The sequence below is a fragment of the Nycticebus coucang genome, chromosome 4, assembly GCF_027406575.1.
Source record: "Nycticebus coucang isolate mNycCou1 chromosome 4, mNycCou1.pri, whole genome shotgun sequence".
NCBI lineage: Eukaryota > Metazoa > Chordata > Mammalia > Primates > Lorisidae > Nycticebus > Nycticebus coucang.
In genome coordinates, this window is record NC_069783.1 from 9,207,448 (window position 1) to 9,223,693 (window position 16,246).

Genomic DNA, 16,246 nt, shown 5'->3' on the forward strand with positions numbered 1-16,246 from the left:
TATTACCATTTCTTCAAGTGCCTTTTCCAAGTACATGCCGGATATTTTTCCAGGGGACACTGCCAACTCCTCCGCTGTGCACCGTCCGGGGCGCTCACTCCTGCGGCCCTCCCCCTTGCCGCCTGTCCTGCCTGACCCAGCCGTGATGTAGCTGCCCTCCTCGGGGTCTCTGCCTCCTGTCCACTATCTCTCACTCCCACGCAATAGTTACAAGGATTTTTTAAAAATAAAAATGTTTGTCAGTTCAGTCCTCTGTTTACTAAACTTTGCCAAGTTGGGTCCCTCACCAAGCACTCACAACCTTCTGTCCTCCTGTGAAGCACTTCCCAGAGTTCTAATGATACAATTCGATGCGTAGCGCTTTTCCCCACTGTCTTTTAGTACACTGAGAACTGCGGTGACAAGACTATGTCTGTCCCCAGCATCAATGTGCATGTGTTAGGGAAAACCCAGAAACCTTGAGGGGAACTGCACACTCCCAGCTGTCATCAAGATCTGTGCGAAGTGAGCCAACACTGATTATAGGATATTTGGTTTCTTCATGTTAACAGTATCCCCAAAAAGTGTTTCTTCATATAATTTTGGAAAAATGATATGCTAAATGAAGATAAAAAGGGTGCCCAGGAGCTTTTTTTTTTTTTTTTTTTTTTGAGATAGTCTCACTATGTCACCCTTGGTAGAGTGCCGTGGCATCACAGCTCACAGCAACTCCAAACTCTTGGGCTTAAGCGATTCTCTTGCCTCAGCCTCCCAAGTAGCTGGGATGACAGGTACCCACCACAATGCCCGGCTATTTTTTTTAATTTTTGTTGTTGTTGTAGTTGTCATTGTTGTTTGACAGGCCCCAGGTGGGGTTCGAACCCGCCAGCCCCGGAGTATGTGGCTGGCACCCTATAGGCTGAGCTATAGGCACCAACCCTGCCCAGGAACTTTTAAGGTAAAAACATTAGTAAGCCTGGGCGGCGCCTGTGGCTCAAAGGAGTAGGGTGCCGGTCCCATATGCCAGAGGTGGCAGGTTCAGACCTGGCCCTGGCCAAACACTGCAAAAAAAAAAAAAAGTTAGTAACCTTCAGTATGGACATCAGTCCAAGGCATTTCCCTCCCTATCAGTCTGCTGGCAAAGCAGTCCTCCAGTGTCTTTATTTACATCTCCTGGCATATATTTTGGGAAGTTCTGCCAGGCCTTCTTCACCAAGGCAGAAGCTCAGAGAGGAGCCTGTCAGCACCAGCTGCCATTCTGCGGACAAACTCCCCGGGGGAGAAAGCACCACCATGAACTTCTCTCCAAAGGCTGCACTGGCAGACTCTGCCACCATGTGACCACGGCATTACAACTTAGGGGCCGTAGGCTCTTCTCCAAGTCAGTCCTGCCTCCTCCTTGCTGTCCCCACCCCTGGCTATTTTTACTGTAGCCTACAACAATCCTGCCACAGGGACAGAGGAGAGGCGCAAAGTAGTACACTGGTGGTAGCAGCAGCCTCGATAAGAAACTGAATGAAATGTTCTTTTAAAATCAGACTTAGGGGCGGTGCCTGTGGCTCAAAGGAGTCGGCGCTAGCACCATATGCTGGAGGTGGCAGGTTCAAACCCAGCCTGGCCAAAAACTGCAAAAAAAAAGTACCATCAGACTTAGGACGTAATCCCAATTTGTTATCATATAATTTTAAATAATACTAAAGCATAGACTTTTTTCCCCTGTGAATTTTATTAAAATTTTAGAAGGTACATAGGAAAATATTGGAAATACTCAAAATTTTACCTGAGTATAACATACACTATAAAGAGATTTCTATAAATAAATAAACAAGTCCCTGAGTAAAACTTACGTGAAACTCAATTAAGTAGAAGTTTGTTAGTCAAGTCATAAAGTACACAAATGAAACATTAACTGATGCATGAATAGATATGGGCCTGTAATCCTAGCATTCTGGGAGGCCAAAGCAGGTGGACTGCCTGAGCTCAGAGGTTTGAACCCAGCCTGAGCCAGAGCGAGACCTGGTCTCTAAAAATAGCCAGGCATTGTGGCGGGCGCCTGTAGTCCCAGCTACTCAGGAGGCTGAGGCAAGAGGATGGCTTAAGCTCAAGAGTTTGAGGTTGCTGTGAGCTGTGATGCCACCATACTCTACCAAGGGTGACAAGTGAGACGCTGCCTCAAACAAACAAACAAACCCAAATGATATGCAGAATACAGCATCTCTCTACACTGGAGGATTACTTAGCCATAAAAGGGAACTAGGGCTGACCATGAGTACCTTGAAAACAGACAGCTGTAAAAGAAAACATATTGTGTGATCCATTTATATAAAATGTCTGGAACAGACAAAAAGATACAGAGGTAGATTAGTGGCTGCCAGGGGTCAGGAGAGTGGGGATGGGGTGACTGTGGAAAGGTACAAGGGCATTTTTTCAGGTGAGGTTACACCACTTAGTGAATACACTAAAACCCACCAAATTGTATACTTTAGCAGTGTGGATTTCATGGTATGTGAATTATGTCTCGATTTTTAAAAGGAATCAGAGGTGAAATCTTTGTCATTCTTTTCTACTTGATGACTATATTGAGAACAGGCTGTGAACAAGAAAAAAATTTTTTGTGACCTAAAACCATGTTGTTTGACTCATTAGTTAATAACAAATATTTAAGTAAGTTATTACTCTGACAATGTGCAACAGGCATTATTACAGATGGTTAAGAAAGTGGATAGTATGAATTGATTTAGATTAGCATGACCCCTGGAGAGTGGTGTCTGGGCAAGCTAAGTACGGCTGCTACGAGGCCTTAGAGCTCCCCATTTCTGGTCTTCCTCCAAGTCCATGGAAGCGCAAGGCATTCTTTTCTATCCTTAGATGGTCAGGACTTTTGCTTTACAAGGCTGTACCTTCCTTCAGGCCACACAGTGAACCAAGAACCACAAAAGTTGCTTCATCAACAGTGCCAACTCTAGGGCCACCACCTCCCTGCCTCCCTTGGGACACCAGCCACATTCCTGGCTGTGCTCTGGTCAAGGCATGTATCAAGCCAGGAGGGGCTGCAGGGAACATGCTAGAACAGGGAACACAGCTAACTCAAGAGAAGAAAAGCTTGGAAAGGTAGGATCTGAGGCTAAACACACATACAACATTATTGAAAGCCTATTTTCTTTTGTGAATTAAAAAGTAACATAAAAAACTTACCCTCTTTAATGTGAATGTCAATTGTTTGCTGCCAACAGTGGTGTCTGATACACTCAATGTACCATTTTTTGCTTCAATTTTCAAACGATCTTCAAGGGTTTTGCTAAAGGAAATTAAAAAGAATGACACATTAATTGGTATTGTTTTAATTTACCATTTGAAAGTTTTGTTTTTAAGACAGTCTCAAAAAAAAATTTAGTCATATTTCCGAAGCCAACCTAGAAGCAATATATATATATATATTTTTTGAAGCAATATATTTTTGAAGCCTCTTAATGGTCAGTGGCATTTACGATTCTAAACCATTTTATACTTAAACCATCCACAAGTTAGTATGGGAATATTTTAACAATTCATTCACCTTCTACAAAGGAGTGAATACGAATTAAGTCCTCAGGTCAAGCCACAGAGAAGAGCTATAATACTTCTGATTTTTCCTTCACTCAGCCTTAACTCAGTGGATTACAAGTCACTACGTATCCCACAGTAAGAACAACTTGAAACACGAATCCGTCTGATTACACTGAAAGGAAACAAAACTGCACACTTTGGGCAAATTCCATCTGATTGAGTCCTATCTCTCCAGGTGTCTTTGCTTTCAATTTCTTATTTGAATTACTCTTTCTGACATATTTTATCCCAAATCTTATCTTTATCTTAAATCTATTTCCTTTTCTTTCTTCCTTTCTTTCTCCCCACCCTCCCCAGACAGGACTTGCTCTGTTCCTCAGGTTAAAGTGCCGTGGTGTCAGCACAGCTCACAGCAACCTCAAACTCCTGAGTTCAAGGGATCCTCCTACCTCAGCCTCCCAGAGTACTACGATACAGATGTGAGCCACTGAGCCCAGCCCATTTCATTTCTTTTTTTTTTTTTTTTTTTTTGGCTGGGGCTGGGCTTGAACCCGCCACCTCCGGCATATGGGACTGGCGCCCTACCCGTTGAGCCACAGGCGCCGCCCCCCATTTCATTTCTCGATCACACTTTCCTAGGGTCTCTTTATACAATGTGCCTATGGTAATAGTTTGCTGTGCTCTGCAATTCATTATCATCTTTACAAGTATAGTAACACGATCTTGCCTCTGCTTCCCAATAATTTGAATTTTGTACCAATTAGATAATGCTTCATTGCATGTTGTTATGATGTTTTATTATAGATCAGAACCCTGGCCCTTTGTGTTAACTTTGTTTAGAAGCAAATAAACTGAATCAAGCCTAAAGTTATACACTTTCAGTATGTTTACATAGGTACTCTAACTTTTCTAGAAATGGCTTAAGCAACAGATGCATGTCCCTGTGATAAGACTGAGGGGACAGGAGTGGGAAGAAAAAAAGAATATGATTCTCTTCTACTCTGTTCTCTCTTCAAAAAAAACAAAAACAAAACCCAACACATTTCCATCTTCTACTCTCCTCATGCCAACCAAGGTCAATGTACCCTTTTACGTTAATTACAAAAAACCTGCCTGGAAAAAGAAATAAAACCTAAATTATATGAAAGGGTCTTCTTCTCCCTGAAATAAGATCTTTGTAAGTAATTACTGAGTAGAACACAGCTTCTAAATGATCCCTAAGACAAAGCGAAGCTCCTTTGAAATTCTGAAGCTAATGTTTGATGTTCACACCATGAGAGACTTATCTGCTAGTAATGTACTAAACATATCTTTAATATAATTTGAGACAAAGTGGTTAGCATACAAGTGGCACTCTTTTCTAAGCAATAATGTTATTAAGAAGCACTTTTAAAGTACTTTTCATCTTCAAAGTTCTTTACAGACTAACTAATTAATCCTTTCAACATCCCCAGACAGCAGCATTTACCCTCCCTAGATGGCACAAAGGGAGGTAGGATGCTAAGTGACCGGCCTCAGGCCGCATAAGAATTCAAGTCTAAAACCAAGATTCCAATATAAGAATTTCAGGCTTCCAGGATGCCAGACAGTATTTGAGTTACAAAGTTTATTCAGGAAGCTTGTCCATTAAGTATTCTAAATTATAAATTTCTACATGACAAACCAAATGAAATTAAAATTCAGTTTAGCTTTTGATAAAATAAGAATTCAGAAGTAACATGGAGACTGCTTCTAGCAGGCATATAAATTGTTACCCTAAGCAAATTTCTCAACCTGTTCATCTCACTCTTGCCCTTTGATAGCTACAAACTCTGAGATTGTACAGTTAATAGGAATTCTGATTATCTGGAGCCACTGAGACAAGATGGCACCCCGAAACACTAATTGGGGAAGAAAAAGACTTTTCAAGTAAATTATGGGCAATTACTACTCTTTTAAGAATGACCTTATTTCCTCCGTGATAGGGCACACAAATTCTGGTTTTTTCTCGATGCACTTTCAACTGCAACTTGTAAAAACTTGTTCTGTCTAGGCTACTTGGAAAGACAAGCTGAGTTTTAAGACGAGCCATGGCAGAAGATCAGACACAGTCAGGGACTGCATGTAGAGATTTCTACATTAAAGAAGTCCCACTTCCCTCCCTTTGAAAGTCAGTTTACAGCTACCAGCAGCTCCACAGCCCGATTCTTGAGCGCGACTGTGGTCAGAGGTGACTTCAGAAGCAGACATCGCCTTAAAGCAGCTGAAAACTCCCCACTGAACAGATAAACAAAATGCAGAAAGCCACACGCAAGCTCTTCTGGGCATCCCACCCCACAGGACGCAGCTGGGCAGGGAGGACAGAGGAGGATGTCACAGTCCTCGTCCTGCCTCTTGTCTTTTCTACATTTAGGCTTTAGGTCTGTCGGCCGTGGGGGACTTTCTCATTGATAGTAAAGTTAAGAATTTTAGGGAAAAATCTAATTGGGACCAGATGAATAAAAAAAATTCCCAAATTTGTGGTGAATGCTGAGAAAATAGATAAAACCTCTGAAAAGTTGAAAGTGAGTAGAATCACTCAGTACGGGATGGAGAGTGTGCTCAGAGGAAGAATCTGAATTAGTGCAGCTGTCTTAAAATAGAAAAGCAGGCATGCACTACGAGGGGAAAAAGCAAATCAGATGTTTATTAGATGCTCAGGAAATCTGATTGGTTTACTTCTTTGAGGTTTTAAAACACACATACACACATCTTTAAATAGAAATTTTTAACTAAAAAATAACGCTTTTCAAGTGAGAATGTTTTAGTCACTTTGCATGGAAGGGGAGGTAGGAAAGTGAAAGATTTAGAATAGAATTTAGAAGAATTAAATTAACTCTAAAATAAAGGAGTTAGCCTTCCATAGTCTATGCCAAAGGGAAGAAAATGGAGAGATTCCATAGATAAATGATAAATTTTAAGTGTTTTTAAATTGAATTTTAAGTATTTTGAAATTCGATTTTAAGTACTTTGTCTTACACAACTAACTTTCACAAACACTAAACTATGGTGAAAAGATAGGCTTCTGAAAGGCATGCCATAAAGGTTACTAAAAACTTTATTTTAATGCTTTCAGTTTGTATATGTTGCTTCAAAGGCCCTATTTTGGGAGCTAGAAAAATTCAAGCAATCATGAAATGTGACACCTCATCCATCAGCATAACTAGGATTTAAGAAGGTTCCTAATATACAAATCTGCTGTTGTTGCAAGGGTGGGCAGCAGGCGCTCGGGCGGAGTGCAAAGCACGCAAACCTTTTTGGAGGGCAACTTGGCAGAATCTATCACACACTTGTTGCTCCCGCAAATTTCAATACTAAGAATATATTCTAAAGAAACACCCGCACATTTGTTAACTGTGAAAATGGTAAGAGAAAAATAAGTAACAACTTAACATCCATAATTAGGAGAATAGTCACATAAATTATTGTACATCCATCTTATGAAACATTTATGCAGCCATAGACCTACTGTACTTACAAAGAAATAATTCCAAGACTTAATGACTGTTAAATACAAAGAGCAAGTTAAGCAATATGGTGAGTATTATCCATTCAAGTTAAAGAAAGAAAAGTTACAATTTTGGACATGTAAATATGGCCATATTCAGAAGTGGATCGTGCACATGCAGCCCTGAGTTCAGGGGGGCGTGGGCAAGGAGACTTCGCTGTCAGCGTGCACTCCTAAGTACTACGGTGATGGCTTGACGATATATACATCACCCAGCACATATTACCTGGACAATAAAAGATTTTCTATTTTTAAAGTATATGTTTAGAATTAAATTACTTTAGAAATTAGTTTAAATGCTTGACACAGTTGCATTACTTTAGCTCTTATCCACAATCAGTACAGAAAATCAACCAAAGAGTAAAAATGTGCCATGTTATTATCCAAAGTGGATAATGTTGTAGACATAAGAAGCCCACCAAGAGCTACTAAACTACTGGAGAGAAAGATGAGCTCCTCTAAGGCAGAGGCTGTCTTAAAAACAGGCCTACCAGGACCTACCACAGGGTAGGCACTTCAAAGAATGCTTTCATAAACTGAACTGAATGGGCCACCCAGCAGCCGGGTATTTATTACCCAGGAAGAGAAGGTCTCTTCGTCTGCTGAAACCTAGAGTTCTAAGGACTGTCTTCCTCCACTGTTCACCAACGCAGACACCTCCAGCGCTGTGCCTGGCGGGCCGTGCTGCCCAGATACCAGAGAAGGCTGACGTGCCCAGACTCCTGACTGAGGCCAGGAGCACGAACATCCAGATCTTTCTACCTATAAACATAATTATTTCCATGCATCCTGACTTCTTTCTCTCATGTCTGCAGGTGTATACCTTGCCTTACTAAGGGTACCGCCTTAGCTAGTCTCTGGGCCCCATTTCCACCTGATTTCTTATCAAACTCTACTTTGTCAATGGACTCAATTCTCTCCTTTCCTTCCTGCCCCTTTCTGTGGTTGATTCCTCTGCCTCCTAACAAATCACACCGCTAAAACCTAAAAAACCTTTCCCATCAAGTATTAGAATCAACCCCTTCCTTTCACTGCAGAACTTCTTAGAAGAATCGTCTACACTAATTGTTTATAATTTTTATTTTATTTTATAATTTTAAAATTCATAATTTTTATTTTATTTCCTATTCATCTACCTTTTGCAATCAGAAATTTGGTCAGACTGTCTGGGAAACTAGTCCCAGTAAGGCCATCCTCCCATTGGGCTTTTCCCAACCTTCATGCCTGGACCTCTCTGCTCTGTTGGACACAGGCACCACTCCCTTCTCAGAGACACTCGCCACCTTCAGCTCTTCCCAGCTTACCCTCAACTCTTTGAAACCCTGTAGCATTTCAACTCCCCATCACCTCCTTAGCCCTAGGTAATCAGCAGATCTGTGATATTCCTGAAATTTTATATATTATTTTGTAGTTGTTTCAATTTTTCTAAAGAGACGTATACAGTTTTTAATCAAAGGATGCAAGAAAGATATTTATTTTTTTCCAGGGTTTCATTCTTAGCCCTCACCTTACTATTATGGTAAATTTCTTTTCTTTCCATGGTTTTGGCCACACAGTAAAGCTGGCATCTCTCAAAGCCTCATTTCTGGCCTCCTCTTCATGGGCCCCGACGGACATGCCATTGGTTTCTTGTACCTCACTAAGAAGGCATGAGGATTCTATTGATTTAATGTGCTCAGAACCCAGCTCCCTATGGCACTTTTAGCCCTAAACCTGTTTTTCATTCTGTATTTTTTTACCTCCTACATTGCTAGACATCAGTATCATCCTTGGTTGTCCCTTTCTCCTTTGAGATTATTAGCCACCATTGTCCTTTATTGATCTTAATCTAATGGAGAGTTTGGCTCCAAGTACATCTGTCTCTCTCTACCCATTGTCCAGCCTTCCAGTCCTTCTGACTGGGGCTACTGCAATCGTTGTGAGCTAGTTTCTGGTGTCCAGTTTTACCCCATACTGTCTTTCTAAAATTGAGATATTTTGTTAATTGGGTTCCAGAAAATAGGGACTTTAATGCCTATGTACTTTTAATTTTATTTGCTACAACAAGCATGCATTGCTTTTATTATAAAAGTATTTTTAATACTGAGGGTGAGGTTGGAATAGATTTGATCATGTTAATCTTAACTTTAAAATCTTCCACAGCTTTCCAGTGTTTGGTTGGGGGACGCAACTTTTGAGCCATGCCTGTGGCTGTCCCCACTGCAGGGAAGTGCCGCCCTTCCTACGGCCTTCCTGTGCTCACACCGCTCCTTTGCCAAGAGTGCCATCCTTCCCACCCTGCTCAGAGTGCTCAGCCCTACATCTTTCCAAAGACCAGTTTCCATACAGCCCCTCCCTATAAAGGCAGCCTGAGACTCCCCCCAGCTCAGCCCCTTCCTTCCTGTGCTCCACTCCCATGAGTGCTGCAGGCTGCCTTTCCCTCCCATCCTGGGGTCTAGAATGGCACTGTGCTCACCCCAGGCACTCAGTGAAGGCTTGATGGATGACTGGGTGAGAGAGATGACAGGGAGAAGAATAAGCTCACAAAGTTAGCATACTGAAAAGCTTAAAAATGCATGTTGACAGACACACATATTTATCTAAAGCCATATGACTGTGCCAAGCAAAGACGACAACTCATACAAGTATTAGGCTTCCATTTGCTATTTACTTTTCCTTTTATAGAAATAATTTTAAAGCCGGGCAAGTCCAAGTGAACATTTAAACAAAATACACTCAATTTTGATGTTATCTTTTGTTGAGTGCTTTGTGTTAACTTCCAGAATAAACATAAGAAGTCACTTTTGTTCTCTTAAGGAGAATGGTTCAATGCTTCATTAAATAATATTAATATATTGCAAGCTAAGAATTTGCCAAAATGATCTAGTTATGACTAGAAATAAATATGCAGTTTGTGCTGAAATGCTAACAAACTGCAGGCTACTCGTAACAAAGGGTTATTACTTAAGCAACAAGATTTCTCCTTTAAGCCCCCACACATACAAGTATTATCACATAGTTCTCAAAAAGAATGTTTAACCTAGTGATATTTAACTCAGAATGTTTAGCTGCAGTGATTCACCTTGTTATTATTTACTCCTAAATGTTAATTTGTATTCTTCTGTTTCATACTTTCACATCCTGCTTCAGACCTCAGGCAAAAGGAATAATATTAGTGAGATTAGTCAGATCTTACACCTCCAAATCATGGCCTCCTATTACCGTGGCTTACTTCTACAACCCCCGCACTTTGGGAAGCTAAGGTAGGAGGATTGCTTATGAGACCCCATCTCTACAAAATATAGAAAAACCAGCCAGTGTGGTGGCGTCCACTTGTAGTCCCAGCTACTTGGGAGGCAGAGACTGGAGTCTCACTTGAGCCCAATCCAGAAGTCTGAGGCTGAAGTGAGCTACGATGACGCCACCGTACTCTAGCCTACATGACAGAGTATTACGACCCTGTCTCAGAAACAAACAAATAAAACAAAAATCAGCTGGCAGAGCCTTAGGGCAGCAATAAGTAAATAAATAAATAAAAACAACCCCCCCCCCACAAAACAAATAAAAAGACTACTGCCGGGCGCAGTGGCTCACGTCTGTAATCCCAGCACTGTGGGAGGCTGAGGAGGGAGAACTGCTTGAGCTCAGGAGTTCGAGACTCGCCTGAGCGACAGTGAGACCCCGACTCATAAAAAAATGGAAAAACCCAGATGGACACCGCAGCGAGCGCCTGTAATCCCAGCGGCTTCTGGAGGCTGAGGCAGCAGGGTGCCAACAGCCCGAGTCTGAGGTTGTGGTGAGCTACCATGGCCACTGCCCTCTGCTCGGGGGCATAGGGTGGGACCCTGTCTCAACAACAACAACAACAAAAAAGACCACCATGGGCCAGGTGTGGTGGCTCACGCCTGTAATCTTAGCACTCTGGGAGGTTAAGGATAGAAGATGGCTTGAGTTCAGGAGTTGGGAGGCCAGCCTGAGCAAGGGTGACACCCTGTCTCTATCAAAAATACAAAAAAAATAACTGGGTGTTGTGCTACACCTCTGTAGTCCCTGCTACTCTGGAGCGAAGCAGGAGGATAGCTTAAGCCTGGGAGTTTGAGGTTGCTGTGAGCTGTGCTGGCGCCACGCACTCTAGCCAGGGTAATAGAGTGAGACTGTTTCTCAACAACAGAAAACATGGATGAACATTAGAAACACTGTGCTAAGTTAAAGAAGCCAAGCACAGAAGGCCACACGTTGTGTAATTCTACTTAGCAGAGATGTCGGGATAGGCCGAGCTACAGAGACGGAGAAGCAGACTGGTGATTGCCCTAGGCTGGAAGACGGGGCAAGGTAAGTGGTGAGTGGCTGCTAATGATGGGGTTTCTGTTTGGAGTGATGAAAATGTTAGAAAATTGTGAGGATGACAGCACAACTCTGAGAATATGGGGGATTGTATGTTATGTGAATTATATCCTACGAAAATTGTCATTTGAAAAAGTGAAGTTGGGGCGGTGCCTGTGGCTCAGTGAGTAGGGCGCTGGCCCCATATACCGAGGGTAGCAGGGGTCCTCAAACTGCAGCCCACGGGCCACATGAGGCGGTGTGACTGTATTTGTTCCTGTTTTATTTATTTACTTCAACATAAGATATGTGCAGTGTGCATAGGAATTTGTTCATAGTTTTTTTTTTTAAACTATAGTCCGGCCCTCCAACGGTCTGAGGGACAGTGAATTGGCCCACTGTTTGAAAAGTTTGAGGATGCCTGGTATAGGGTTTGAACCCAGCCCAAGCCAAACTGCAACAAAAGAATAGCCGGCTGTTGTGGCAGATGCCTGTAGTCCCAGCTACTCAGGAGGCGGAGACAAGAGAATCGCCTAAGCCCAAGAAAGAGCTGGAGGTTGCTGTGAGCTGTGACGCCATAGCACTCTACTGAGGGTGACAAAGTGAGACTCTGTCTTTTAAAAAAAAAAAAAAAAAGTGATGTTGGTAGGTAAAGAAAACATCTTCAAAATTTATCAAGACTATTACAGCTTGGGTTGGTGCTCATAGCTCAGTGGTTAGGGCGCCGGCCACACACATCAAGGCTGGAGAGGCTGGTGGGTTTGAGGTAGGCCCGGGCCTGCTTAAAGAATGACAACCACAACCAAAAAATAGCCAGGCGTTGTGATGGGTGCCTGTAGTCCCAGCTACTTGGGAGGCTGAGGCATGAGAATTGCTTAAGCCTAAGAGTTTGAGGTTGCTGTGAGCTGTGACGCCACAGCACTCTGCTAACCAAGGACAACATAGTGAGACTCTGTCTCCAAAAAAAAAAAGAACATTACAGTTGATTCTTGAACAGTCTGTACTGCACAAGTACACTCATATGAGGATTTTTTTCAATACAAGTCTCACCACGTGTGCCCACCCCTTCAACTGACCTACCTCTGCGATCCCTGAGACAGTCAGACAAAGCCTCCTCTGCCTCCTTCTCAGACTACTCCAGGGGAAGACAGATGAGACCTTTATGATGCCCCACTTCCACTTAATGAAAAGGAAAAATTTTATCTTTTTTGTGACTTTCTTAATAACTTACTTTATTAAGTGACTTTTTTCCTAACTTACTTTACTGTATGAATACAGTGGATAATACATAAAATTTAACAAAATGTGTATTAATGGAATGTTGACTGTTAAAGCTTCTAGTCAACAGTAGGCTATTATTTGGTAAGTTTCTGGGGAGTAACAAATTCTACGTTGACTTTTGACTATTGTTGGGGGGTGGTCAGTGCCAACCATAAGGGTCAACTGTACTAGCTTCTTTACTAACTAATATATCTTTTCTTTGTTAATCAGAACCAGAATTCTGAGATGCTTCTGGATTGTAAAGTGAAGGATTCCTCTACATCAGGGTCCTAGATCTTCGCTACAAAATGGAAAGATTAAGATGAGTAGGACATATCTCAACTCCAGAAACAATGCGTTGTCTTCCTCCTCCTTCCAGAGAGGAGTGGGAAGTTGAGAGGCAGACAAGCATTGGACGAGGAACGGCGCTGACCCAACCTGAGCCCCTCTATCCTGCCTGCTCCTCCTTTTCCCCAACCTGCTCCCCTCAGCTCCTCAGATGCTCAAACTACTCTCTCAAGACACCTGTGGGGACTGTCTATTGCATCCAAATCATGAACATCAAAACTTTGCCTGGAAATTTACTTTTCTTTTGAGACAGAGTCTCACTCTTGTCAGCCTGGGTAGAGTGCTGTGGCATCAGAGCTCACAGCAACCTCAAACTCCTAGGCTCAAGTGATCCTCCTGCACACATAAATGTGTGCTACCATGCTTGGCTTATTTTTCAATTTTTTGTAGAGATGGGGTGTTACTCTTCCTCGGGCTGGTCTTGAACTCCTGTGTTCAAGCCATCCACCTGCCTCAGCCTCCCAGAGTGCTAGGATTACAGGTGTGAGCCACTGCACTTAGCCTGCCTGGAAATCTTCAAAGCAGAAACTTAAACAATTTAGAGCTTTATACACAATTTGGACTCAAGTACCTAGTTCGTTCCTTACTTAAAATTCTCGACAACTTAAGATTGTTCCAATAATACGACTTTTTTTTTTGAGACAGAGTCTCACAGCAACCTCAAACTCCTGGGCTCAAGAGATTCTCCAAGTAGCTGGGACTACAGGCACCCGCCACAATACCTGGCTATTTTTAGAGATGGGTTCTTGCTCTGGCTCAGGCTGGTCTCGAACTCGTAAATTCAGGCAATCCATCTGCCTCAGCCTCCCAGAGTGCTAGGATTATAGGCATGAGCCATCGTGCCCAGCCCAATACTATCACTTTCTGTTTTTTGGAAGGGTGATTTTTTTTTTTTTTTTTTGTTTTTTTTTTTGCAGTTTTTGGCTGGGGCTGGGTTTGAACCCACCACCTCCGGCATATGGGGCCAGCGCCTAACTCCTTTGAGCCACAGGAGGTAAACATTTTTAACATACAACTTAATGCTTTAACTATTTTTAAGTAGAGAGTTCAATAGCACTGAGTGTACTCACACAGTTGTGCAACCATCACTACCAACTACCACCAGAACATTTTCATAATTCCACACTGTAACTGTGCCCACTAAACACTAACCCCCTCTCCTCCGGTCCCCGCAACCTCTATTCTACTTCCTATCTCTGTGTATCTGACTAACCTTTAAGGCTACTCTTTGTGCTGCGGAGTGATCCTTGCACCAATGACAAAAAGGTTTAACATTTCTGGCAATTTTCCAAGTGACTTTTTCAGTAATCAGGTAAACTGGGATGGGGTAAACATAACTGAGATCCTAATTTTTTTAAATAACTTTTTGTGACAAGGCAAAGACTGTGTCGCCTCTTAACTACCACTGTCCAAAAGGCTTCAAAGCACTGATGTGTAAGGCACAGAACAAGGTAACTGTGTGCAGGTTATGGAACTCCACAGGGGAAGATCCAGAATAATAAAAGAGCGTGGCCTTCACAGCTCCCCAGCAGGCTGAAGTCCACTCCGCACACTGGCAGGGCTACCCCGGCATTTTACTGCACGTCAGCTCTGCACAGGCCCGCGGGGGGCTTGCTGCCATCACTCCTGTCCGGCTTTCCCCATACCTTCACTCTTCCACTACTTCCCACGTAAATAAAAGCAACGTAACTGTATCTTTAGGGCCATGTGCCAAGGAGGAAAGGCAAGGGCTCAACCACGTGCCAGCTTGTCACTAAAGCAGTGCTACTCACTTCATCAGTTTCTGCTTTGTGGCAGAATCTTTGAAGCTTCTGAACTCTTCTCCTGCTTTGATCTCATAAAACTGGGGCCTGAGGACCGTCTGCTGGTCCTCCTTGAGCCGCTCCTGCCGCTTCAGTTTTTCCTCCTGATGGAGCAGTCTGCGCTGCTTCCTGACCTCCTCCACCCAGCCTTTTTCATCATCTGAACTCTCCGAACTTTCTGCATCGCTTGGTTTTCCTTCCAGTTCTTCCTCGTCTTCCTGAAAATAAAAATAGTAAGCAGCAGCTCCTTTCCCCCAACCACACCGGCATATTATTTTCTCTCCAGCAATGTTAGCTCGTCAGGGTATGTGACAGCTTCTCCTTTGTGTGCATTGGAAGAAATGCCTTTAAACAAGATGCACTCCCGAGCCACATGACAAATAACTAATATGTAGTTAATTACATCAAGTAAAATCAAAGATTCTTCTAAATCACACAGAAAACTTTATATTGAAGAAACAGTAGCAAACCCTAAATAGTAAGGACTACATTACCTTTTCATGATGTTCCTGTTGCTCTAAGAGTCTTAATTTCTTCTTTCTTTTCTCACTTATTTTTGAAATAAGTGGATTCAAAAGCCTAAATTCTTCACTCTCTTCATCCACTTGGAAGTCCGGGTTCTCAAACATAACTTTAAATCGATCATCGCTGAGAATGTTAGGAAGGCTCTAGAAGAAAAACAGAGAAAAGTATGTAAAAATTTAAGTTAACAGCTGAATAAAATCTGACCAGAAAGTTTAAAAACATCCATCCTGTTACAAATCAATAAGCTGCATGAAGCATAAATTATTAACTCATTATGAAATGTCCTTAGAATGAGTTTCCAGAACTTTCCAGTTGCCCATGGATTTTATCTCCCATGAACAAAACATATTCTATTAATCTACTTTGCAGATGAACTACATTTCTTGGCCATTACACACATTAAGCTAAAAATAAACCCTTTTGGCAAACATTATGCTTAACACATTGAAAGAATTTTCTTTAATTAACATTTTTGCTGTAAAAAAAATACATTTCAAGAAAATACATCTGAAGCTATGGTGACCTAACAAACAAAATACAAATCATAATTTTTTGAAAGATGGCTTTTAAAATAGCCATCACACTGAGTTAAAGAGAGGGATTCTTTCAACTTCATGTCCCTACACTGGGAGAAGTATGCACAGACGGTAAGTCAATAGTGACTGTGGTAGGGTAGAGGGGGCCTGGTGGCAGAAGGTTACTAACCCCACCTGAGTTATTTGGAAGCATAAGGGATGTTTCTGTCCGTTATAAGACAGAGTCATCTATTTTCTTCCCCAGGCCATGTAATTGTCCTCAAAGGATCCTTCATATAACAAAACTTTGGCTAATAGGACACATTTGCATAGCTCAGGACTGGCAACAAATTCCTTTTTATTTGTACCATTTTTTTTTTTTTTTGGCCTGGGCTGGGTTTGAACCCGCCACCTCTGGCATATGGGATCGGCGCCCTACTCCT

General features: G+C 42.3%; 1 protein-coding gene across 3 annotated transcripts in view; it reads right to left on the reverse strand.

Moving 5' to 3' along the window:
• Nucleotides 1–16,246, reverse strand: part of NOL10 (nucleolar protein 10) — a 112,696-nt gene that overhangs the window by 2,937 nt on the left and 93,513 nt on the right. For all 3 annotated transcript variants that reach the window (XM_053588926.1, XM_053588928.1, XM_053588925.1), the window contains 3 exons: nt 15,258–15,431; nt 14,734–14,981; nt 3,175–3,277 (listed from right to left, as the gene is read on the reverse strand). In XM_053588926.1, coding sequence (XP_053444901.1) covers nt 3,175–3,277; nt 14,734–14,981; nt 15,258–15,431 — 525 coding nt within the window. The remainder of the gene's footprint in view (nt 1–3,174; nt 3,278–14,733; nt 14,982–15,257; nt 15,432–16,246) is intronic.